Raw genomic sequence first — 27495 nt, forward strand, 5'->3', positions numbered from 1 at the left:
AGTGCGCTGCTCCTCATCTCTCTTCTCTGCTTCTTTTGTTCGTCTCTCTCAGCCGCCCACACACCTACCGTCCCTCGGGCTTTTCTCTTTACACTCTCACACACACGCACGCATTTACATTTGGCTACTTCCCATGGTCTTTACTTTATTTCTTCATGTCCTTATCAATCTCTTCCTCACTAAGACTCTCGGAGATACTTTATTTGTCTGAGTGTAGGTTCAGCCAAAAATAGAAACAGGCTAAATTTGGTGCTTTACAATACAGATGTGTGGGCAGCAGCCATCTGGGGTCCTGAATGGACCAAAAAGTAGTTTTTGTGTGTCACAGGCTTGAAGAACTTAAAGAAGAGCTTCGAAGCTGAGGGCCCGATGTGGAAACCCCCTCTGGAGTGCTGGGAATCTCAAGGGAGAGTGGGAAAAACATCCCGACGGTCATCAATCAAAACTTCTGTGACACAAATGACCAGAAACAACGGGGCCGTTCTCAATCCATGTCACTGTGTCTCCTCCGCCCAACAGCCATGTCCCACCCACCTGTGCTCATGCCCTATAGGCCCTCGCCATACGCCGCACGATATGATTGGCCCTTCGGTCCTCTGGCGAAATCGTGATCCCATCTCGGCTAATTGGGTCTTTGTGATTGCGCAGTCTGTCGTAGCGTTGGGGGAGAATGAAACGTGAAAACCGTATTATGGTCGATGGGGGGGGAAGAGTGGCAGGTTGAAGCGGGGAGATCGTTTTTTTTGGCGTCTCAAAGCGCCAGATGCTCTTCCTGGGTCCTTTATGATGCCTTACAGGGGATCGAGATGGTTTCGTCGTAGCAACTGCGAAGACACAAAGCGAGATGGAGACGAATCAGACTCACACAAGCGCATACATGCAAATGCAGGCACATGAAGACAGATCCTCGTTTACAACAACCTCCTTGAAATCAGCCAAACCTCTCTTTTTATCCGTCTTTGTTGGTTCAAATCAAATGAGAAATTAGAAAATCTGACTATTATCTGTCGTTTATTTCATTTTTTGTGGTTATTGTTTATGTACAGCAAACAGGAAAACTCAAATAGATAAATGTAGTTGAAAGTATTTACTCCTTCAAGCTGTGCCTCCATCCAGTGCGATTGTTCTCCATCATTTTCGAGAAAGGGAGAGCGTAGGAGGACGGGTCATGAGCCTGCTCTTTGTTTGCACCACCACGCTTCTACATGAGGCCATAGTCCTCCTTCCTTTTTGTTTATGCATCTCATTACGATGAATGTATCTGCTGCTTTTTCTTTATCATGTCCATACTTTGAAGATGAAAATGATCAAGATTGTGCTGGCAGGTGGTGGTTGAATGATTGAAGCTTACTCCCATCTTATTAGCCTAAAAATATCCAACAAAGTGCTATAAAAGATCCCTGAGCATTCATTGGCGCTCTCCTCCTTCCCCCAACAACCATCAACAGGTGGCGCTGTAGTCACACCGTCGTGTTGTTCTCCTGTGGACAAAGAGATTTCAACAACTTTAGTTGCTGTGAGGGAAACCAGATTGATGCAGTTTTTTGTTTTTCATCAGGAAATTGTGACACACGCATTATTTATTTTTCATGTGATTAAAAAAAATGAATTATAAAACGTGATATGACATTTTGACCCCCGTGCGTGCAAGCACCCCTCAGGGTAATGACTGTTTAAAGTCACTTCAGACGTTCAAATAAAGGCCTAAAGACTTTTGCTCTTGTTAACACTAAGCTACTATATCTTATTTATCTGACATAGTGGGTTTCAAGAGGAAGGGTCCTAACTGGCCTTTACCAAAGGTTCTCTATGAAATCACGTTTTTCCTGGAAAGATTTAGTAGAAAAGTATTTTTTTTTTTTTGTTCATTTAACATTATACGAATCAGTTATTAAGCAGGGAAGATTTTTATTTTCTCTTCAAGGTCCCCTGTTTTAATCTCTATAGCTTTCTCAAAAGTCAAACAGTTCCTCCATGTTCGTTTCTCTTTCTTCATTTTGAGCTGAAACAGTTTGTAAGGATGAGAAATTGTCGCTGATGCGGACCACAGTGCTGTCTGTCATTTGGCTCATGCCGTTTGACTCACCATTAAGGGAAGCATCTGAGTGTGAGAGACCGCCCCAGTATCCGCTGCTGCATCCAACTCGCTTCCACACTTGGGTTCATTCAACACACACTTTTCCCACCGGGATGGAGCCGCTTCGTGCAGCGCGCGGAGCTAACGCGGAACACGCACCTTTTCACACGGGACACATGGCCGCGAATATAAGGCGAATATTTTCTACTTTCATTTGGATAATTACACTCGTTTCAAGTTCGAGGACGAGGATATATCCACCCAACGAAGGTGAGTTAAATCAGGGGGATCGTCCGGTTTCCGCTGTCCTGCACTGCTGGGAGACTCCGCTCCGTGCGCGTCCTGCGGTGACGAGCAGCGCAGAGAAATACATGCAACTTAACATCGCTCAAAAGTTCAATTTAGGGAGATTTAAGGAAAAGAATGTAATCTTTTTTTTTTTTTTGTACAGTTCTGCCTTCATGTGTTTTTAATGCACATGCACAGCCTCTTTACCATAACACAAGTCTTTTGTTGCTTGGATAGTTTAACATGTCTGCAACTGCAGAAAACAAAATGTAAGACTAATCTTTGACCAATAGACTGTATAAAAGAGTACATTTATACCTACAGGTTGTTTCTTAATGCGTTTAGTTCTGACAGCATTAAAATAGATCTAGATTGAAAGTGTGGACTCTTCATCTGATATGTATCCTAATAAAACAATTTAAATATGTATTGAATGTCTTTATATAAGGAAGTTTATGTTCTAAGTTATAAATTGAGAATCAAGTGAGTTGCCAAACTTGGAATTCATTTATGCGCTGGTGATCTTGTGGTGTTTATAGTGTTTCTTTTTTTCATTTCTCACTGCTGGAGAAATATGCATTTATCTATTGCTGAATAAAGCACTGTATGCTGTTTGCTCTTAAACCAACTGCATGTGTGTATGTGTTTGTGCATTTCAGTGACCCTGCTGGATACCCGGACAGTGCCAGGAGAGCTGAAATGGGCTGCCAGTCCTTCAGAGGGAGGGGTGAGTGGGAGCTCTTCTTCTTCTTTTACTTATTATTTCATCATTTTTTATTACAGATACACTGTTTACAGCGTGTTCTCTCTTTTCAAAAACACACACCCCCTATCTCACACAAACACATACTTGCACACACTTGGTCTGGAAACTGTAAAGAATCATCCCACAGATCTTGAAATGTGCTGTTGTTCAGCGAGCCTAAGTGCTAATATGAGCTTGCTGGCGTTGTGTTTGGCACTGCAGAAAACATTAACCAGCTTGGTGGTGGGTGTCATTTTTTAGGGATTTTCACTACCAAGCCAGAATGAATCCTGGAAATGTTTGTTTGATGTTACATCTTCTCATCATTTTTGAAATTTCAGTACATTATGATCTGCCATCTTTATGTCTTCCTCTTCACCTCTCTCTCTTTATGCTCTCCCAGTCTTTGTTGGTTTAAGAGTTATTGGTGAACTTGACTTGTATTTCTTCCGTCACCATGCTCTCATTCTCTACACATGCTGTTTGATTGACGGGGTCCTGGTCTGCACGCACTGGGCTTTTGATTACAGGCACCCCCACCTTCCTGCATCCCATAGCTACACACACAAATACACACAAAACACCATCTCTGTGTGGTTGGGGCAAAGCTTTTTTTTTACCCAGCTACACAGCTGTGATTTCTGTCTGCTGACAAAGACTCAGAAAGAGATGAACACAAAAAAAGGAGGCATCATACCCCCGTGACAGCTTTTTTTTGTTACAACTATCTTCTTCAACACACACATACCCGACAACGCCAGGCAGATAAAACATACAACTACACACAAACACACAAAGACACGACCATGTGCTCATGCCCTCGCTCATGCGTAGACGGTCTTTTATTCATGTACTGTGCTGTGGAGGAATGCACTGTTACAGACTGGAAAGCTTGAGTGATATTCTATTTACAGGCCAATATTTAGATTTTTTAAATTAAATAAAAATGCATAAAACATGTAAGTCAGTGTATTAACATCAAACTTAACCGCAATGTAATTTTGCTTTCTATTTTACATATTTACGCAAACAAACAAAAGGGGTGAAATTTACAGAAAAAAAGAGTAATTTCTTACCTTCAGTTTCTTTTTCTATAGCTGCCAATACATCTGTCAATTTATCATTATATCTGTGATAAGCCAAAATCTGCAAATAAGATCCGACGTGATGACATATAGCCTAGATCAAGCCCAATTAGACACACACACTCACACATAGTTCCCACCCCCTATCACGCACACTTTCCCTGACTCTCCCTCTCTTTTGCTCTCAGTGGACACGGTGCATTTAGTGTGTATACAGCTCTCACTAGTGCAGATTATTATTCAGGGGCAATAAAAAGCCAATTTAGAGTTGGGAAGCTCAGCGGTCATTTGAAGGGTCACAGTACAAGGCAAACAGTCGGCTCTATTGAGATGGATGGTGCAGCGAAGGTTGAGCAGGGCTTCACTCGTATGGAAATATGCCTTTAAAAACCTTGGAGTTGCAACAAATCTGAACCACTGTACACTGCAGAATATTGATGCAAGAGTGAATGCGAACGTGTGTGGTATCAAACGACAGCAGTGAATTATAGGATTCCCCTTAATCTCTGAAAAGTTTGTTCTGTTGATTTTCTGTTTTTATGAGGGTAAAATGTTTTCACGTGGATAGAAACACAAGATAAGTTCTCCTCAGTGAGCCTGTTGGTCATTTCTGTGTTAAAGCTTGTGTCTGCTCAGGCTAAAGATGGAGTTTAGTTATTACAGTATGAAATGATAATACATTTTAAAATGTTGTCTTATTTTTACTTGCTACTGCGTCAGATTACTTTCTTTTTTTTTTAAATCCTTACTTGTTGATGCTCGTCAGAAACTATGACATCTGAAACTTTGGCTAGTAGGCTCGTCAACCCCCTTTCATGCATGCACTGCACCTCTGGAAATTTCCACAAATTTTCTGGGTGCCTTTGTGAACAGAAGTGGTCATACTGTTCAACCTGACTGTATCTGGACTTTTCTCTGCCAGCCCCGTACTAAAATATCTGCAAGAAGTCGGGGTGAGCTGATTTGGGAACGTAGCAGGAAATATTTAGGAAAAAAACACGGCCAACGAGTTGGGTTGGGATGATGGTGTATATCATGCAACTGCTGCCAAACTGGTTCGACTGTTGTGAACGTAATGAAGCTGCTTTGTACTATTTTCTGCTTGCCAATATGACTTCTGTAGTTTTCTTTTTTTTTACATCAAATCCTGCCTCTGGAAAGTGTCATGAGTGCATCCATGAAAAGGGCTTCAGAAACCTTTTAGATTCTAGACACTTCCTCATTCACACGGTTTTATATTGCTGTTTAGTGTATATCGTTTGTTTTCCAGATTTCATTACAACATGGCATCTTCCTACTAATACCTTTCATATATCACAAGAAAAGGTTTTGTCCTCTTCTTAACTGTTTTGCCCAGAAACAGTTTCATAACGTTGTCAATGATTGATAAGTGTTGATCACCTCAGTGCAGCAGAGCTAACAATCTACAAATGGGTTTCCTTTTGTTTGCATGAACTAAAACAAGTAGATGCCTTCAATGCATAAAGCTAATACTATTCATGATGCATGAATATTGGGCGGCAGTAGCTCAGTCTGTAGGGACTTGGGTTGGGAATCGGAAGGTTGCCGGTTCAGGTCCCGGCACGGACCAAGTCCGGAAATTGGTCTGGTAGCTGGAGAGGTGCCAGGCCACTTCCTGAGCACTGCCGAGGTGCCCTTGAGCAAGGCACCTAACCCCCCCCCCCCCACAAGCTCAGGAGCGCCCGCCGTAGGGCAGCCCCCTCACTCTGAGACCTCTCCATTAGTGCATGTCCACAGGATCCTGTTTGTGCATGTGTGTGTATTTCAGTTCATGTTTGTGTAGCATGTTTACTAGACAGAGTGTAAAAAAACGAATTTCCCCTCGCGGGATCAATAAAGTATAAATTCTTCTTCTTATTCTTCTTCTTCTGAATAAGAGTGGTCTGTAATTTTAAGAATATCTTGTTTGTTAAGGAGTTAAAATCTAAGTAATCAGTTGACGACCTCCCTAGATAAAATCTTTTGTATTCTTTGGCAGTGGGAAGAGGTGAGTATTATGGATGAGAAGAACATCCCCATCAGGACATACCAGGTGTGCAATGTGTTGGAGCCCAATCAGAACAACTGGTTGAGGACGGATTGGATTCCTCGTTCTGGTGCTCAGAGGGTCTACGTCGAAGTCAAGTTCACCCTGAGAGACTGTAACAGCCTGCCGGGGGTCACCGGCACCTGCAAGGTAAAATAAAACATACTTATGATGTTTTTCCAGGCGTAGGAGTCATTGTATTGGTAAAGAACAGTCAAAAGTTTTAACAAAAGTCTTATTTTCTGCTAAAGTTTCGACATCTTTACAAGCTAACTTTTTAGCTAATTAGTTGAAGGACAGACTGCCGCTAATGGAGCTTTATTATGTATTACAGCTGCTGGTTTATTGAAGCACAAAACCCCCCTTTGACTCATTATCATATTAAGAGAAAAGATGAGCGCTGATGATGATGAATAGACACCTCAGTCTGACATTTTCCTGTCCCTCTTGTCTTGAAGGAGACGTTCAATTTGTACTACCACGAGTCGAACGAAGACAGAGAGAGCTACATCAAAGAGAGCAGCTTCATTAAGGTGGACACCGTGGCAGCAGACGAAAGCTTCACCCAGGTAACACTCAACAACTGAGTCAGGCTTTGACTTCGTTATCCTCCCTCCTCGCCTCACTTTAATTTGCTTTTATCTTGTATTTGTATTTTGGATGTCCATTCTGCCTTCCCCTGGGTTTTTCCATTTAGTCTTTTCTAAAATTACTACAGATTTTTAACATTGTCGGCATTACAGCTTGATTTACCTTTGATATCAGTGAATGTCTATCTGGATGAGTGCCAAATGCTGATAATGTGAAGATCAGTCACAGTTCAATAAACACTCCCACTTAAGTTTGAAAGAAATCAAATCAACATCTGACACATTTTTCTGCACTTTTCATTAATAACACTCCATTCTTCTTCTTCTATCCAGGTGGATGTTGGTGACCGCATCATGAAACTGAACACTGAGGTGAGGGATGTAAAAGTGACGACCCGTAAAGGTTTCTACCTGGCCTTTCAGGACGTTGGTGCCTGCATCGCTTTGGTTTCTGTCCGAGTTTTCTACAAAACCTGCCCACTCACCATACGGAACCTGGCAACTTTTCCTGACACTGTCACCGGAGCTGATACGTCTTCCTTAGTGGAGGTCAGGGGGTCATGTGTAAACCAATCAGAAGAGAGAGAGGAGCCTAAAATGTACTGCGGCGCTGATGGAGAATGGCTGGTTCCTATTGGTGGATGCCTCTGCCACCCAGGATATCAGGAGAAAGGCGGAGGATGTAAAGGTTAGTTGTTGTTGTTTATTTTCGTTGATCTGGCTTCTCTGTTTTGCACTCACTATGATCAATACCCCCGCTTGTGTTGCCACTGCTGAGACCAATGTTGATTTAAGAAACAATAATTAGTTCTCAAATGAACAGGCTATTTGCTAATGATGGAAAACAGTGATAGAGTTCGGGTTTGTGCAGTATTTAACACCTGTCTGATAGTTATGTGGATTGTTTTGACTATTTTCAAGGTTTATATTTAGTAGTGCTGTTGTCTTCAAAATGATAGTGTCATGGTTTCCATCGCATAAGAGTCTAAATATGCAGAATGTTCCCTGACACCAAAGAAAGATTCAATTATGAACTTTCTCCTTTTGCACAGAATTAAAGTAACTTCCTCTTGGTGGTTTTAACAAAAAGTTGGTAAAACAGAAATATGGCTCATCATAAAGGGCGTTTGGTTTTATGATTGAAGATTTCTTTGGCAATATTGTTACAAAAAGCATTCGCCGGTTTAATATGAAGTTGGAGCCAGAATGTCGTTAGCTTAGCTTGGCATAAAGATCAGAAACAGGAGGAGAGAACTTGTCTGGTTCTTTCTGAAAGGGGTCAAAATCCATCGCCTAGTTTATTTAAAGTTAGGGGCACTGCTGGTTTTCCATGCAAGAAAGAAGGTACAGGACCACAGTTGTTATAAATGTGTAATGTGTTATTACTAAGCCAAATGTGCTCGTGGCCTGATTTTGTTTACCTTTGAGAGAGCATGGCTAGCTGTTTCCCCCCTTTTACAATCTTTGTGCTAAGCTAAGCTAACTGCCTCCTCATTGCAAAGTGACTTTTTAAAGATAACCAAGCTTGATGTTGCTTTGCTTGAGTGGTTTGTATGTTTGAAGAAAATGGCAAGTTGTTCTTCATAGTAACCAAGATAGTAACTGTGCATAGTTACTTAGTAATAAATCCATAATAACATTGTATTTGTCAATCTGAATAATACATTATTTTATACAGCTGCCGCATCTCCATTTTTATCAGGATGATTAGTATACTTGCCAGGATGTTAAAAGTTTTTGAAATACTGCAGTTGGAGTCACGAGAAGCTCTGAGGTCTCTGTGTGAGGTGTGCTGATATAACAGGAACCATCTGGACAAAGAAATGTCTTTCTATCACTTACAAATGTGGACTGAACTTTACGGTGGCAAGCATTCAAGCTGTTCACACCTCACACCAACATACATGTGGCGGGGATGACGTGTAATGTTTGGAAGTGACTGTTGTGATAGTGAAGACTTCTAAATCGGCTCGTTTGTGTGTGTGAACATTTTTTTGTGAACGCAGGACAACAGACTTGGTGGAGACATTTTTACAACATCCCTTCAATTCCCCCTTTTCAGTCCTGTACACAACAGACACACAAGATGTTCGCTCACACACACACACACACACACACACACACACACACGCACACACACACACACACACACACACACATACGCAGATGGACCAATAGACAAAAGGGAGAGCTCACTGATCTGCTCCCTCAGTTTTATTTATGAAGCCTGTCCCAGCAGGCTAATTGTATAACAAACAGACCCATAATTCAAAGAGAAAAAAAGAAATGCTGAGAAAGAGAAGGACAGAAAGAGATGGACAGAAAGACGGGATGCTGTTGGTGCCATTTGGCAAAGAGGAAAGAAATAAACTTGACTTTTTTTCTTTGCAATAAGAAGCCAAAATTCTCCGAGTGACAAACGTTCTCTTAAACCTTCACCCCGTTTGGCCCGTTTGTTCTCCGTGAAAAGGAGGAGGAGGTTGGCGGGGTGGTCCCTGAGGCCTGAAAGATGTTCCTCCTCAACTAGATTTAAGAGAGACCCTTGACTCCGTTGAACCTCCAGCAGATGTGAAGTGCCATCTATCTATCTGCTGCTCACTTGTACGACTCCCTCGCTCTCACTGCCTGTCAGTGTTGTTGGCCGGGTTCAGCTGCCTCGATGGAAATCCATCAAAGTCTGGATGAATACAGAATGCTGCTGCTCGGCGGAAAAAAAAAAAAGAAAAACTCTGACCCTGCAGTATTGGATAGAGCCCTTAACGCTTCTCCCATTTTAAGTTTGAGATTTGCAGAGAAAGAGAAGGGGAGGGGAGAGCGAGATGTCGGTAAAGGCAGATAGGTGTGAGAGTAGATTTAGATCATCTGTCTCTACCGCTGTGTCTGATGTCAAAAGGTCTCTGGATCCTGAAGACGAACGTATCTTCACTCAGTCAGTTTGAGTTACTCAGACAGACACAGGCAAAGACAGAAACTGAGTGAGTAAAGCTGAGACAGAGACACCTGGGACAACTGATGGAATCAAACTGAACAATGCAAAAATGTCATATAATGTGTGCACCAAATAGCTTAAAGGGACATTGCAACATTTGGGAAAGCATGCTCTTTGTCAATTAGGGAAGTCACAGCCCCCGTGCTGCACAGTCCCTTAAAATAACCCACTCTTACAGCCCTAACTTGTTGTTTTTTTGTCTTCAGTTTTTATACTTCTTAAACTAACAACATATGACCTGTTTATTAGTACGTTTTTCAAAAAACCCTGTTTCCAGCATTTATGCTAAGCTAACGGCTTCCTATTTAAGAGACAAATATATCAATCGTAAATTTCTTGTTGTCTTACTCTTAGCAAGAAAGCATAACGATGATTTCTCCAAGATCTGCCTTATGCTTTAATTTTATACATAAATTACATGAAATCAAGCAAAAATAATATTCCAGACCTTTGTGGGAGATTATAAAACTGTGGATCCTAGAAATAATTCATTCAGCATGTTGTGTTTAGATTATTATCTGTTTCTATGTCAAATCCAAAGAAGTTGATCATTCACAACACATTCAAAAACATTTTTCATGCTAAGATTCCTCGGACCGCTCAGTAAATGTTTTCAATGTAGACCTAACTCTAGCTTTATTAGATTTCAGCTTCCCCCCAGAACTCCTGCTGAAATGAACTTAAACACGAGTAGACTTAGCTAAAGTGGTGAAATGTGAAGAGTTCATTTTATGTCTCGGCACAGAGTAATGAGGATGGAAAGGATGAGAGGAGAAGCTTGGGAGAGGAAGAAGGGATTAGATGTTGAATGGGGCGAGAGGGGGATTGAAAGAAGGCCACTGACAGCAGAAGGCATCAATACAGAGACGCCCCTCCCCCGCTGGGGGTCCGTCATCGGGTGCAAAGGGGACGAGTGGGGAGACACAAGAGAGAGGGAACTCCCCTTCTTTTATGAAACCCGTGGTTAAGACCGAGGTCATGACTGAGCCCCGATGAAGACGTCAAATACTCTGACTGACAGCTACACAACGCACACACTCGCACACAGAGAGTTTAGCTGCAGAGTGCAGGGTCATGACCGAGGCAGATGAAGACGTCAAAAGTTTGACAGCTGCGATCCGTCTGGGAGGATCGGAAACCAGGGAGGAGAGACAAGAGGCAGAAAAGAGGAGAAACAACAGAGAGAATTTGAAATGAAAACGGACAGAGAGGCAGAATAAGAGGAGCCTCCTGCTTTTTGTGTGTCTCTCTTTCTCTCTGCTCTGGCCTCCTTCTTCTTCTGTCGTCTGATTCTGCTCAACACTGCTCACTGCCTGGGAGGGTTGGAATGTTTTGTGTGTGTGTGTGTGTGTGTGTGTGTGTGTGTGTGTGTGTGTGTGTGTGTGTGTGTGTGTTTGTGTTTGCATTTCATGTGCTCATGTGTTCCCTGCGTCCAGAGAGATTTCATGGTTGTGCTTCCTTCCAACGCACCTGCAGTGTCTCGTCGACAGCAGAAAGCGTTTGGATGAAGAGTGATGAAAAGAGAGAAAAGCTGAAAGAGAGATGACAGAAAGCAGTGAGCGGATGATAGAAAGAGAGCCTAATCGCCGTATTCAGCCCCTCTAATTATTGCATAGCGTTTCTGGACTCTGGACATGTTGGATTGCTGATTTAAAGTGTGTGTGTGCATGTGTGTACATGTGTGTGTACTGTATCTCTGATTTTCTGCCGAACAAAGCCCTCCCTCCCATGTACTCACAGTTTGGAGGACTGCCCAGGAAAGGAATGCCTGCAGAAGAGTGTGTTGGGGCAAAAACAGAGAGGGAGGAGTGTGTGTGTGTGTGTGTTCTTTTCGTGTGTATGTGTGTAAATGTAGGCGCACGTATGGCAGGTGACAAAGCGATGCAAAGGAATGGGACTGCCTGAAGCGAGCCAATCCCAGGTGGGGGAAATGGTTTGCACAGTCACAATCATACCGTGTGTGCGTGAGTGTTTGTGTGTGTGTGTGTGTGTGTGTGTGTGTGTGTGTGTGTGTGTGTTTGTGTGTGCTGTGTGTGTTTGTGTGTGTGTGTGTTTATGCTATTGTCTCCTTCTCCCAGGTTGTTCTTAACATAGAGGAGGTTTGCCAGCTCCACCAGTCCGTCTGTAGCGCCTTGGCATTGGAACAACTCTGTCTTGCTCTCATTATCCCTCCTTTCTCTTCTCCAACTCCTCTCCCTGATCCCCGGTCAGAATCAGGGGCGGGTGGAGGTGGAGGGGTCTGCTTCTACTGCTGCTGGTGGCAGGGGGTGCTCCATGTGTGATGGGGAGGAGGGTCATTGTTGTAGAGGCCCCTTTCACATGCTAATGTTAGCACTGTTGGCTTTGGGCAATCACGCACACACATAAATCCACACACGTTTCTCTTCAAACCACCAGTTTTTGTGAGGATTTAAATTTAGACAAACTTAAAGCTGCGGCTTCCACTGAGCACATTCCTAAGGTTTTAAAAGCAGAGGGACGTGAGAGGCTTCGGATAAGATGATACCAAGTAGAAATGTTCTGATACCAAGAACATTGACCGGTACGAAGTATCTGTCTGCTACTCGAGTGATTTAAAAAGATAAACAAAACTTGGGTGGAAAAACACTGATGAGCATGATCTTGATAGTGTTGCTTTTCGATTACATTCTCCTCTATCGTCACACTTCTAATTTACCTCAAACCAGTTGATTTTTTTTTGGTGGGGGGCTAATTTGCAATGGAACAAGTACACTCACCTATACCCGATATTTTAGGGAGTATCAGAGGTCGATACCAATACTGGCTACGATATCGGACGAGCTCTTAATGCCAAGCTCTGTGGGAAAAGGAGTCTGATATTTAGAGGGTGGGCTCTCCATTCAATGAAGACATACAGTACGGAGAAGACAAGACTTCAATCTTATCTCCAACATCACCGTGGGTTTTAATTAACAGGGCATGACCCCTGTGATTAATAGTGTCCCGCCTCTTCGGGTGACAGTCTATCAATCGGTCCACCCATCCGTCAATCTGTCCCGCCCTCCCCTCAATCCATCACGCAGACAGGTGTCAGACTGGAGCGGTCAGGGGTACTTCCTCCATCTACACCCCTCTGCTGGGAAGGAACAAGGGATGATGACAGATAACACGGGGTCAAGGAGAACACACACTAACACCCACACACACACATGCATACAGTGTGCCGACAAGGCTCTTTAGTTGGATTTACAGGGAGCAGCATTTGCATTTTAGGTAGCAGAAGAATGCATATGCAAATGTCGACAATGCTGATAGTAATCAAAGGGCACCTTCCCCTCCTGCTAGTCTCCCTCCTCTTCGCTCGCTCTTTTCCCCTCTCTTCACCTCTTTATCTCTCACCCCTTGTCAGTCTTTTTTCTCTTGCAGTCTCTCCAAGTCACCCTTTCGTCATACTTTACACTTTGTCACTTTCTTTTACTTGTTTGTGGCAGGTCAGACAGCTGATTATAGACTACACATGCTGAAGCTAGTGGGCTAAAAACACAAACATGCTAATAGACGCTAATGCTCATCTTATCCGTATGTTTGTGTCCTTTTCACTCCTAGCTCAGGCTCAGCAAGGCGCCCGGTAGCGTAGGGTTAATGTCGGGTTAATGACACCCTCATGAGCTCTTATTCCAGGTCAGCAACACTCGCCCCCCCCCACCCCCTCTTCTAGAAACCAGCGCTAAAAAGACACAAAAGGCTACAGACAACAGAGCGAATAGAGACATGAGAGGGCTCTGAAGGAAGTTTATGGCTTCTTTCTTTCTCTTCCTCCTTCACTCCGTCCTCTATGATGGAGACAAGGATAGAGTATTGGGTGGGAACAGAGACAAAGGCTGTGCGCTACCCCCCCTGGCAGAGTCTTGTGGAGGCCTGTAATCAAGCCTTAAGTCCTTAGCAGGTCAAATACTTCACTTTGTATTCCTCTGTTTGGTTCACTCTCTTTCCCATGCATGTGTGGACCTACACGGATGATTAAAAACTAAGGAATTTGAGTGATATTTTATCCTGCACCAGCTGACACATTCACAGTCATTCAGCAGATGAAAGCCAGCCTTATCAGCTGTAAATGTGATTATGAATTTACGGGTTTTGACAGGATGGTTTTCAGCCATGTGTTTGCGTGCGGCCATGTTGGAATTGTTGTTGATATCGTGTCCTCAAAAGCTTTCCTAGTTTGATCATCAGAGAGGCGAGGGATAGACACAGAGATACAGCAGGAGTGAGAGACACAAAGCTGAGAAAAGTAGAGGTCGAGGAGGAAGTGCACAGGGAGCAAATGAGGGAGGTTGTGAACAGAAAAAAAAGACATGATTGGAGTAGACGAGTGTGTGAAAGAGCAGATCCACAGAGGCTCATGCAGATGGGGCAGGATGGTCGGTGTGAGGAGATTACAGGGGAGACTTCCTCCCTCTCATCCACTGATGAGAGTGTCATAAAGCACTCAAACACACATGTACGCACACACATCATTCCCACATTCCTTTCCACTCCCACTGGGATGTCTTCATCTCCCTTGGAAATTTTAAAGAGGAAAGAAACGGGAATGATGGCGGGATCGAGGAAGGAGAATGAATGGGGTGTAATGATGAAAAAGAAGGTGTTGAAAAAGTGATTGCAGCTGAAACAAATGAAGGATTTCCTTCAGAAATTTGAGAGAGAAAAAAAATGTCTCAAACAAGCCCTGATCTGCCATCTCTGGTGCTTCACCAGTAGATGTCAAGCAGTGTAATTATGCTCTCATTTATTGTATTGTTGCTCTGTCAATGCATGGTATACAGAGAGAAGATGTATCTCCCTCCCCCACCCTCTCTCTTTCTCTGTCTCTTCTCTTTCATATATTTAAATGTCAATTATATTTGTGTGGGCTGCAGTACTGTGAAGTTTGGACTTATTCAGTTCTACTGTTTATGGTGTGTGTGTGTGTGTGTGTGTGTGTGTGTGTGTGTGTGTGTGTGTGTGTGTGTGTGTGTGTGTGTTTTTGTGTGTTTGTGTATGAGTGGGTGCTGATCAGTAAGTGTTCCTTGATGTGTTTTTCTTTCTTTGCTCATCAAAATCAGAGATAAAAGAAGTCATAGTGCCCCTCCTCTTCAAGCTATATCCATTTCTCCCTCTAGTTGTTTCTTTACAGCTGTTTATCTCTAGATTGAAACGCAGTCTGTGTGTTGATTATCTCGTCTTCTAGGACGTCGAAGCTGTCAATAAAAACTCTTATCAAATGTCAAAGGTCAGCTCGCTTGAAGTCAATCTAAACTTGAAGTACCCACATCAAGATGGACTTTAAGCTCTAAAAACTAAGCAAATGCATTGATATGTAAAGGTTACCTGTGGAGTATTTCAACCAAAATGGAAATGTGTTGTTTTAATTCTTTAAAAACAGAATTGTTTGGCTTTTTTGTGTCTATGTAACCACATGAACCACAGTGGTTACAGCATCATCGCTCATTTGGTTTTGCTTTCCAGGGCTGTAACTAGATATTAACTTTTATTTAATGAATCTGTTAATTGATAACCTGTTTGTTGTCCCAAAGCAGCCAGACCAGAATATGACATCAAGTAGTATTAATAATAGTACCTTTGTTGACACATTTTAATGATATTCTTGTTCAAACCATATGAAAAATAGTTAACTACTAACAGACTCAACCGAGGCTCTTTCATAAATGTCTACCCCTCACTCTCTTCTTCTCCCACATTTTCTGTCTTACTCCAGCTCAAAAGAGGAAGAAAGTTAAAAAAAATGTTTTCAGTGATTTATTGATGGTTTCTGATGCAAGTGTTGGATATAGATATATGATATAAATGCTGTGTTCTAAAGACATGTCTTTCTCGTTGTCTCTGCAGCCTGCTCTGCTGGTTTTTACAAAGCGAAAGCTTCGGATGCTGGATGCTTTAAGTGTCCTCCTCACAGCCACTCGCTCCGAGACGGGGCAACCGCCTGTGACTGCCACTCTGGTTTTTACCGTGCTGACAGTGACCCTCCCTCCATGGCCTGTACCCGTAAGAACACACACACAAACACACACACAAATACACGCACCCTAGTAAGACAATAGAAAAGGGAAAATACAGACAATATGTTTTTGCATTGCCTCAAATAAAAGCAAAAAGCCTGCTCATTGTTCCCAAACCTCTCTATCTCGAGCAAACAGAGGGAGACACAAACTTGTCTGAATGCCACCCCTGTTTCATGATCCCATTACTTATGACTAAGCCACCATCTTCATCCTGTCTGCCAGAGATAACCAAAGACATTGAGAAGTGAATAAATGTGCTCTCTCTCTGTCTCCAAGTCTCTGAGTATGTCCTGTGTGACCGACTTGGAGACCTCGATCTGTGTGTCATAAACTTAATTATGCCTATATACAGCACATGGTTTCCTTGGCCTGGGAAAAATGAACACACACACGCGTGTGCGCGCACACACACACACACACACATTCTGTCAGAAACACACACACACAAAAAAAAATACCACAGAAGAAAACATCCAACCCATCAAAAAGTTCTCTGAACAGTATGGTTTTCAGTCTCATGCCAGATGTCTGCATTTCAAGCGGTGCCAGCGTCTCACACAAACCTCCCCATACACCCTGTACACTTCCACTTCCCATATGTGCAAGTTTTCTTCAAGCTCAAGTTTTCCCCTCTTTCTTCCTCAGAGCCACCATCAGCCCCTCAGCAACTCATTTCTGTGGTGAATGAGACGTCGGTGGTCCTGGAGTGGGCCCCCCCTCGCCGGCTGGGAGGACGCAGCGACACCAGCTACAGTCTGGAGTGTCTCATTTGTCAAACAGGAAGCCACAGTCAAACCGGTAAAGTCCTCCCAAGGAATCGCAGCATCTCACTTCCAGAGGCTCAGTATGGGGGCCTGGGGATACAGTCAGACCAAGGGATTGTGGGATCTGAAGTGCAAACAGGGAGAGGGGTTTACCAGAGCGGGCAGGTACCTGAAGATTACCCGAGACCTGGTTCAGATTCAGGCTCCAGCTCTCAGCTCTGCCTCCCCTGCGGCTCAGACGTGCTCTTCTCCCCCGGTCAGACGGGCCTAAAGAGCACTAGGGTGGTGGTGAGTGAGCTCCGGGCCCACACGCACTACACCTTCATTGTATACGCACGCAACGGGGTCTCCCAGGTCAGCGGCACAGGTGTAGCCCAGAGTGTGTCCGTCACCGTCACCACCAACCAAGCTGGTAAGAAAACATTTGATGAATGAATCTGTAGGATGGTTGAGTGTTGCATGAAAAAACAAAATGTGCTTATGGATGTTGTCTGTAATTGGGTCAGCACAAAGCAAAATGCTGCTCTCTGCATGTGAGCCCTGGGGGAAGCAAGGCCCCATGGGTAATGCTGGGCTGTGTGGGGAGGCATGATATGAACAAGCTCTGTTTAAAGCTACATACTTGCACATAAAGAAATACCATTAAAGCTCCTGTGAGAGGTTTTTATTTTGTATCAGTGTTTGGGGAACCTGTGTGGAAAAAGTGTCTCCTAAAATGTCTTTGCTGGTTTTGTATTGAACATGGGAGTATTGTTTTTACCATCTTTGTGATGGTAAACTGTCTCTGCAGCATGCAGTTAATTATCTTGTTAGAGGTACACGTACCCCTCAGCAGCAGTTCCAGGAATTAAAAATAACTACAAACAAATAGTCAGTGTTGCTGCTGATGGTCTCATTTGCTTTTATAGGCCATTAATGGGCATCAGTGTTAATTTATTCTTTTTCATAACCTGCTAAAAACTCCTTACAGGGGCTTTAAATTTGAAATGCCAATAGATCAGCTCGGCCTCCCCTCTGGCTCCGACGTGCCGTTCTACCCGGGTCAGATTTTTTGTATATGTCCATCACAAATGCATTTTTTACCTTTATACTACAACAGAGTTGAATAGAGGAAAACACCTTAAACAGCATCCACACTGACAAAGCTACCAGACTCTTTTCAAATAGAGACTCTTACAACACTGCCAGAGTTGCCGTAGTTAATACTCTGTCCTCCTACACCTAAGAACCGCTGATTTAATTATAGGGCTGCTCTTAAGATGATGTCAGAAAGCATTCAGGGAAATGTAAATCACTAACCTAAATACAAATAGACAGAGGCTGCTGAGAGGAAAGCAGTAAATTAAAACACTACATAGTACAACTGTTGACAGCATTAGTGTGTCTAATGGAGGGATTTTACTCGTGTCAAATCTGGACCACAGAAGTGTTTGAAAAATCCCCCAGATTTTACAGCGTGTTTCATTTTAGTTGTGAAGGTGTCAGCTGGTGTGTGGCACTCCTCACACATGCTCTTCATTAGTTTTTCAGCCTGTGCTGTTCTTTTGTGTGTGTGTGTGTGTGTGTGTGTGTGTGTGTGTGTGTGTGTGTGTGTGTGTGTGTGTGTGTGTGTGTGTGTGTGTGCGTGTGTGTGCACACGCTGTTACATCTCAACTGTCCATGCTTTAAGTCTTTATGGTGGCATTTAGGGAACGGCATACCTGCTTAGCTCCTGGCCGCCTGGGGAAATAACTTAACGTTTGTGTGCACAGCACGAGGGCTGTCTGCGATGTGTCAAGTCCAACCTGCACCACCATATGGCCCCATATCATATTAACAGACACAAAGGAGGAGAAACGCCATAAAGCAACAGGAAAGGGAGGGATGTAAGAGGAGAGAGAGAGAGAATGAAGTGTTTCTCTGTGGAGCAGAAAGGAAGGAGATTTAGGTCAGATCTCAGGTGCAGTGGGTCAGTGGGATTGTTGACCAGAGATAGCATACATCTTTATAACCTATACATAGAGCTTACAAACAGCTGGAGATGTTATTATAGAATATACAGAATGTTTTTCTACCAAGTTAGAAATCTGTACATTTGTCTTTAAAGTGATATATAATAACAGAGATATATCTTTATCAAAATACAATATTTTTCACTTTTTCCTTCGTGTAAAAACATCACTTGGTCAGCGTTTTCTATTGAAATGAAAATGCAAAGCATTTCAACTGAATTGTGTTGTTGTCTACATATAAGAAGAGACTTAAAAATGTCCTGCCATCTGAAACAACTAATTTGGAAAAATAACCATATAACCCCTATAAGATGTTGGTCATACAAAGGGTAAAGGACCGAATCCTGCTATATCAATTTTTAGAACTAAATTAAACTTAAACTAAATTATTAAACTTAACTTAACCAAACAAACTTAACACAAACTCTCCCCATTGTTTTCCCCCTCCCAGCTCCCTCCCCCGTGTCATCAGTCCACGCCACCGAAGTTACCAGGCACAGTTTGTCGTTGTCGTGGCAACAGCCGGATCGACCCAATGGGGTCATCCTGGAGTACGAGGTCAAGTTCTATGAAAAGGTGAGGCGGTGGCAGGTTAATGCAGCTCAGGCAGCTGTCTGGATTGTCAATATGTGGGCCCTCTGTATATGTTTCCCTGATGGCGAACATGGATTTGCAGTCAGGCGCTGAAAAGAGACTCTTTCTTTGTCTAATCAGGACCAGAGAGAGCGCTCCTATCGCATAATGAGGACCTTCTCTCGGATCGTCGATGTAGCGGGTCTCAACCCCCTCACTGTGTACGTGTTTCATGTGCGAGCTCGCACTGCAGCGGGATACGGAGAGTTCAGTGCCCCATTTGAGTTCTCCACAAATTCAGGTATCCTCATAATAACAGTCAGTCTTTCAACAGGAAGCATTACGATTTGTTGTGTTTAATTTGTTGTGCTGAAGTTTTTCACTTTGCTGTTGATGACTTTAGTGTCCTTCCTCTTTTAGATCCCTTCCCTCTGATTGGAGAAGGAGTAAACTCGGCCTTCCTGCTGCTGTCTGTCAGCGGGGTTGGAATTTTACTGCTGATATCTGCAGCTGTCTTCATCATTAGCCGCAGGTACACACACACACACACACACACACACACACACACACACACACACACACAAACACGCACACACATACACAAACTTTCACTTTCACACACTAATCTAAGGATACAGGCAGGCGTTCACACTTATATGCTTGTTATGCTGCCTGGAGGTTCCCCTGCAGTACATCACTGACGTCACTGCCCCTAACTTAACTACTGCTGCTGAACTGCCCAAATCTCACACACACACACACACACACACACACACATACACACACAGACATCTCTGCATGCCTGAATAATGTGTGTGTGTTACCTGAAGCTTTTAAAGGGGATTAGACTGGAGACAGTGATAATCCCTTTGTCCCTGACTTGTCATTACTGTCTTTTCAGCAGCACAGCTTGCGTGTCACAGTCACAAGCATGCGCAATTGCCCACAAAAACACACACACACACATACACACCTGCTCGCCAACAAAGGTGTTTCTGACAGTTTCTTTGTTTAATGGAAAACACCTTTTATCTTTCTCTACCTGAGGCGTCGTCCCTCCTCCCCTGCGCTCCCTTAAATGCTTTCATCTACTCGCGCTGTGTCTTTCCTGCAGCCTCTGTTCTCATTGTCAGCGCTTTCTATTGCTGTAAATCCTGAAAAACCCCATGAATGCACACAGCTACTGAGAGGAATACGTAGCTAAAAAACGCTCACATGCCCTTTTGTGTGGCCTCTTAACTGTAGAAATCACAACAAAAAGAAAGTGATCAAGGAAAAAATAAATTACATTTGTGCCTCTTCTTTTTGTGTTTTTCAAATGTTCGTTATTTCGTTTGTGTCATCAGGAGGAGTAAGTACAGCAAAACAAAGCAGGATTCAGAGGAGGAGAAACATCTTAACCCAGGTAACACACACACACACACACACACACACACACACACACACACACACACACACATTTGATACACAGATAGAATCACACACAAACATACTGTAACGAGGAAAAGACAGATGGATCTCCTTTTTTCCCATCTTCTCTTCGATCCACCTGCACCCAACATATACACATACTGCCAAAGACATTTACATAACATATGCAGCAGTTACACAACTCATTTTCTCATCCTCTGCATCCCTCCATCTCTCCTCCTCCCTCGTTTCCTGTCCTCTCTTCGCCTCCTCTCCCCCTCCTTGGCAGGAGTCAAAATCTACGTGGACCCGTTCACCTATGAAGACCCAGATCAGGCCATCCACGAGTTTGCCAAGGAGATTGATGTTAGCAGTATTCACATTGAGAGGGTTATTGGCATGGGTAAGGCTGGCATTAGTGCTCACACACACGCATAAACCCACACATGCTTGCTTACTTGGCGCTGACGCTGCTGTTTGTCTGTGTGTGTAGGAGAGTTTGGGGAGGTGTGCAGTGGTCGGCTGCGCGCTCAGGGAAAGAGGGAGATATACGTGGCCATCAAAAGTCTGAAGGCGGGCTACACGGACAAACAGAGGCGGGACTTCCTGTCTGAGGCCTCCATCATGGGACAGTTTGATCACCCCAACATCATCCGGCTGGAGGGAGTTGTCACGAGATGTGAGAATCTGAAAACGAATAGTAACGTGTTGTTTTTCATGTTTTGATTTGTTTTGGTTCAGCCTCATATGTCTTACTCTGTTTTTAGGCAAGCCGTTGATGATCATAACGGAGTACATGGAAAATGGATCATTGGATGCTTTTCTCCGGGTACATTTAAAAAAATATTTATTATTATAACTTTATGCTTTCATCACATTTCACAAATAGAAGCAGCATGTATGAGATGCATACACACTAATGTTCGATTACCATTGTCATATCTTCTCTAAAGATTGTTCTGAAAAAACAACATTTAAAAGAATAAGAATTTTTCTTTTTCAAACTTATGAGATTCACAAATCAAATACACACCCTTCATTAAGACTTCCAAGTGCACTCAGAGTAAACAAACAAACAACAATACATTGAAATAATCAAAACAAGCAACAACAAAAAATGTGACTGGCATTGCATGTATCACTTTCAACAATTATTTTTTAATTTTTTTATATGAAAACATTATGAATCTAGTTTTGACTGCCTAGCTCGTCTTTGGTCTCCATACCAACCTTCTCTATGACGTCTCTACTTCAGAAACATGACGGCCAGTTCACAGTGATCCAGCTGGTCGGCATGCTGCGTGGCATCGCCTCAGGTATGAAGTACTTGTCGGACATGAGCTACGTTCACAGAGACCTGGCAGCTCGAAACATCCTGGTCAACAGCAACCTGGTGTGTAAGGTGTCGGACTTTGGCCTGAGTCGTGTTCTGGAGGACGACCCAGAGGCTGCGTACACTACGAGGGTAAGACGCACAGATGCACAGACGCACAGATCCTAAAAACTAAAGATATATTCTGCTTTTTGTCTGTCTCTATATTTAAAATCAATGACTTTTCCACCCTCACATTAAACATTAATGGAAATGTGATGCTTAAATAAATTCATGTTATAGACTTCTCATAGGCATAAGTCAAAGTATAAACCTCACAGTAAAACCGTTCCTCCCATCACATCATTAAATAAAGATATTCCATTACTCTTTGAGCTAACTTTCTTCTTGGTCTCTTTCAGGAGCCTACAGGGACTTATCTTTCCCCTGGAGGGAAGATCCCCATCAGATGGACAGCTCCAGAGGCAATAGCCTACAGGAAGTTCACCACGGCCAGCGATGTGTGGAGTTATGGCATCGTCATGTGGGAGGTGGTTTCATACGGAGAGAGACCTTACTGGGACATGAACAACCAAGACGTGAGTCATTCTTATATCCGTTGCCCATGAGTCTGCACCAGTCGACACCTTCACAACTTTTTAAAGTACATGTCAAATGAAGATGCAGAATATGGATCTCTTATATAAGCCACAAGAAAATAACTTCACCAGCTGATTATTTCATTTCATGTATTTATTCTACTAGTAAAGGCTTCATGTTTAAAATAAAACATATGGTGGCTTCTGGTGTATTGTACCAGAGGGAACTCAAAGCTAATTGTTATCCACATAGTTATAAAACAGCTGTGAGAGAGTTAAGTTTAAACACGCATTATGACAAAGCCTCATCTCAAACATACTATCTTAAACAGTCTTACAAATTATAAAACAAAGTTTAACAGTATGTCTTACATGTTTGTCAGGTTTAAAGGGTCAAAGGCTTTTTGAAGATCTAATGGATGATAGTATCACAAATGAAAGAGAAGGGGGCTCAAATATTTAAATAACTCTTCAGCAGTGTCAGCCAGTCACAGACAGCATCATTTTTCTGAAATATAATTTGTGTGGTAGAAGTCAAATTAAACTTTTACTTCTGTACAAATTGAACTCAATTGGACCCCGTTTTAACAGATAAATTAATAAAAAAAAGACACCACTTTTAGATTTAGATACTTTAAGAAAGGACTTCTGGAGCAAATAAACTGTGCTCTGTGCATCATAATGTATTCTGACCCAAAGAGCTCTGCACCATTAAAACATTTTATTTTTTTGCCTTTTAACATCCAGAGAGAGGGCGGCAGGCCAAGCCTGTGTCCACCCGTCACAAGGACATTTTATGGAAGATGAATATTTAGACGTAATAGAAAATGACCAAAAAACGGCTGCTTTGAGTTTTCTCTCAGACGAGCGCACACTAAATAAATTTAGGGATGATTCAGTTTTTTTTTTTTTAAATCTTATTTGAGAGCAAATGGCACTTCTATCTACGCCATCAAAGCTTGTTAAGTCTGAGCAGGTCACAGAGCCAGTCTGGTATATGGAAATTTACAAACATGATTGATTTCAACTCAAGCCCTGCTGAAGTGTGAGAAAACTTTCCTGATGAGCCGCTCTCCATACACTTTCTAACAGCTTATTTACTTTCCCTTTTCTTTTCTAAACGCTGAGCTGCTCTACTGTTTATTTTATTCACTTATTTGTTGGCACAGACTTATCCCACAACCACATACCAAGTGAAGCATCTTCAATTTCATTTCAAGTGTAACTCTTAGCTGAAAGTCTATTCAATATGAAATACTGAGGCAGTTTTTAGTATTGTCTTATTTAAAAACTCTACATGTTTGTGCCTCTTATCAACACATCCAGCTCTCTGCTGCAGACAGAGGCTGTGACCTACAGCTCATGGAGGAATTTAAGGTTTAATGAAACATTATTTTTACTCAGATTCAGATCTTTGACTTCCATTGTGAGTAAACAACCATGTTTACTGTTTGTGTTATCAAACTAATCCCCTGATTGGCTGTGCATCGGTGATTACAGTGCAATCAGGAATAGCTTATTCAGCAACTTTTAATTGAGCTTAATTCACAAAATGTAAACAAATATAAGATGATTGTTTAAACTTGAGTCCCCAACCTTGGGTGGTGTTTATTCTTAAGGTGGAAGTAAGTCTAAGAACTATATATTTGGATTTACAGAAACCAATGATACTAACCTTTGATTTTTAAAAGAAGAGATTTTTGGCAGTTCAAAAGGTTCAGATGTCTCTTCAGTGTCTGTGCCTCCGGATAAACACTATTGTCCCCAAGTTTAAAGTACAAAGGAAACAGAGGAGCTGCTCACAGCTGCTAAACATTTGAACTTGATTACAGATGGTGGTGAGACAGCTTTGTGAGATATTTGAAAACAATAAAGAAGTCATAAATCTTTGACAACAGGAGTGGCTTTCTTTTCTTTTTTCAAGAGTGGCATTTCCAAGTAACAGTTTGGCTGGGACACATATTAAATCATTTCCTGTTCAAAACCATAAAGTACAACAATGTATTTTCAAACAAGCTGTGACAATAACTGTACAGTATAGTATGCACAGTTTTTTATAAGTAAGGAGTCAATGGTCATTCCTGAGTCAGCAAATATATTCTTAAATTCTTGTTTTATTCTGAAATAAGTGAAACATTTTTACATTGGCCAAGGTGTTGGGATTTCTTACAGTTGGAGTTGAGCTGTATCATTAAATATAAATCCTCCCCCTCTGTCCTTCCTGTAGGTGATAAAAGCAATCGAGGAGGGCTACCGCCTGCCTGCTCCAATGGACTGTCCTGTGGTGCTGCACCAGTTAATGTTGGACTGCTGGGAGAGGGAACGTGCAGAGAGACCCACCTTCAGCCAGATCCTCAACATGCTGGATAAACTGATACGTAACCCCGGCACGCTGCGCCGCACAAGAGGAGAGAGGTACAAACTTAGCATGTTAACACGGACATAAATGGTTGAAGAAATGTCAACCAGATAAGTAGATTTACAACCTACTCACTTTCACGCTCTGTTCTTTCAGACCCACGGCCACCATGTTGGAGTCTGGTTTGGGGTCAGAGGTGTGTGTGTCTGTTGTACCGGAGGTGTGTGTGCCTGAGTGGTCAGTGTGCGTGTGGCTGCAGTCCATCGGGCTGGAGCGGTACAGAGACACTCTGGCAGCAGCTGGCTACACCAGCCTCGACGGCCTTCTGGCTCTCACACACCAGTAAGTGCAAATTCATGTGAAAATGGACTAAATGGAGAGTCAGTTTGCATGAATTCATTAACTCTCTTTGTGCTTTAACATGACAGGATTCATTCAGGGTAAAAATTCTAGAGATCCAAATTAATATTTATATTAGCTCTTCCTGTGATTTTTATTTGTGATTTATTTGCACCAAGGCTTCAGTATGGTCTAACTAATTGGTTACGATGTTGAGAGAAAAAATCTCTTCTTCTGCCTACTTTTTTAACCTGTATTCATTTGGCTAATTGCTGCGTGTGGATGGGGAGACTTTAAATGCTCTTAGATGATCCAGTAAGCACAATGACACATGCAGTGTTTGACGAGAAAGCATTTTGAGCCTTGCAGCGCTTGCACTTAAAATAAAATAAAAAATGTTGTGATCGCCAAGTTTATTCTTTTATTTAAGGATACCTTTGATCTTGTAACTTAATATTTTATTCATATGTACAATATCACTGAAGACTTTCAAACCAACAGTGAATTAATCATACTAACTTTTATTGACTAATGGGACAAATTCCTTCCATCACATAAAAATATCTAGCCAAATAAAGAACGTGGCCCTTGAATTGTATGTAATGTAAAGCCCTGTCATTACTCTTTTATGTGCTGTGATAGATCTGCATGATCAATGAAACAAATTAATTTAGGTTTGAAGCACAATGACAACCTGATAGTCAGTTGTGGTTCAATTAGTAGACTGGGTTAGCTATTGGGGAAACTTTGACAAAAAGTCACATTGTTTTTTTTCCAATTTGGTGATAATGAAAAATGAATTCAGCATGTTGTGCTTTTATGTGATTTAAAAAAAAAATCCATGTTTGTGCACCCACAGGGAAATGGACAGAGTTGGAATTATCACGCCCTCACACCAGGACTTACTTATTGCCAGTGTGCAGCAGGAAATGTTGTCTCAAATGCAGCACATGCAACACACAATGGTTCCAGTCTGAGCAGGAGAACGAATACCAACCTGTTCATGAGAAGAATTTCATTTACCTCATCCATGCACTTTAGAGGGACTTTTCAAGGAGCGGAGTGAAGTAGACATAATGAAAAGAAGAGAGAGAGAAGCAGCACTTTTGTTAACTTCCGTCCTGGGGAGTTTTCTGAAATCCATGATCTGGACATGGCAGCAGAACGCATTAAGCTACTGCGAGCTTAGACTGAAGCCTCATCCTCTTATCCACTTCTATTTGTCATTATTTTATTCTCTGGTTTTGTGAAGGCTGACATGTAAGGCTGTGCATAAGCAGAATGGCTTCCAACGTTTTCTTTTTGCTGCTTTGGGCTTGACTTGAATAAAATGTGTTTGCTCGTATGAACATACTTGTGTGAGTGTGTGTGTGTTTGTGTGTGTGTGTGTGTGTGTGTGTGTGTGTGTGTGTGTGTGTGTGTGTGTGTGTGTGTGTGTGTGTGTGTGTGTGTGTGTGTGTGAGAGAGAGGGTTTGGATGTTAGTGTGAGTGTGTTGTACCTTGCGTGACTGTAAACAACCTGGAATCTCTTTTGTCAAGACTTCAGCCATCTTTGAATATTTTGAATATGCAAAGTAATAAAGAGAGAGTGAGAGGGAGGAGCCAGACAGAATGTATCATTACACGCTCTGTTGATACTAACACACTGTATGATTTGCTTGTGTTTTTTTATATTTTCAGTTTTTATTTTTGAATTGTAAAATTGTGTTGAATTAGACATTAAGAGTAGAATGTCATCTGTCTGTGTCAAATGTATATGTCTCTTGTTTAATGCTAAAACTTAGCTACAAAAAGCAATGTTTATTTATGGCCTTTTTTAAATCTAGTTTGTACATTGTAAAATAGAAACACTGAGGAAATATTGTAATGATGTCTGTATTGCATTGCAATAAATCCCCAAATTCATCCATTCACGTAGCTTTTAATTTGATTTAAACTCAACTTTTGCATATAATGTATACTGTACTGTACACAGAGTGTGCTTTGGAGCCTCAAGCACTTTGTTTTTCAATTCTGAATTTGAAAGTTGAGGCTTATTTAGAGGTGCCCACCACAAGAAACAACTCCTGAAGAAGACTAATGGTGTAACCACACACAGTGTTGGACTTGTGCTTGTGAAAGAGAGGCAGGGAGAGAAAAGCGAAGAGGAAAAAAGAGTGGGAGAGAAAAACTGAGAGAAGAAAGAGAGCTTGAATTAAGAAGAGAGAAAATTAAGAGTGTGCTGTCACCATTAGCGTCTGTGTGGCACCAGGTTTTTTTTGTCGGATAAATTGGGCTGAGTTTGCGGTGCAAACCTGTCGAATC

At 42.3% G+C, this 27495-nt stretch overlaps 1 protein-coding gene and 1 long non-coding RNA gene across 2 annotated transcripts; one reads left to right on the forward strand and one right to left on the reverse strand.

The window, feature by feature from the left end:
- On the reverse strand, positions 1-2184 carry LOC132979000 (uncharacterized). Its single transcript, XR_009674004.1, has 3 exons — positions 2087-2184; positions 1092-1481; positions 1-824 (listed from the first exon to the last, which is right to left on the reverse strand). It is a non-coding gene; the product is annotated as an uncharacterized LOC132979000 (long non-coding RNA).
- On the forward strand, positions 2083-27100 carry LOC132978998 (ephrin type-A receptor 4-A-like). Its single transcript, XM_061044423.1, has 19 exons — positions 2083-2347; positions 3025-3092; positions 6195-6392; positions 6701-6811; positions 7166-7520; positions 15672-15827; positions 16490-17020; positions 19051-19175; positions 19314-19473; positions 19593-19704; positions 20519-20577; positions 20872-20985; positions 21076-21261; positions 21350-21411; positions 21838-22047; positions 22317-22493; positions 24721-24908; positions 25009-25194; positions 26051-27100. Exons 1-19 carry the CDS (start codon positions 2191-2193, stop codon positions 26166-26168), a joined length of 3273 nt encoding a protein of 1090 aa, XP_060900406.1. The 5' UTR covers positions 2083-2190; the 3' UTR covers positions 26169-27100.
- The last annotated feature ends 395 nt before the right edge of the window (positions 27101-27495 follow it).

Source organism: Labrus mixtus, chromosome 8 (assembly GCF_963584025.1).
Source record: "Labrus mixtus chromosome 8, fLabMix1.1, whole genome shotgun sequence".
Classification (NCBI taxonomy): Eukaryota; Metazoa; Chordata; class Actinopteri; order Labriformes; family Labridae; genus Labrus; species Labrus mixtus.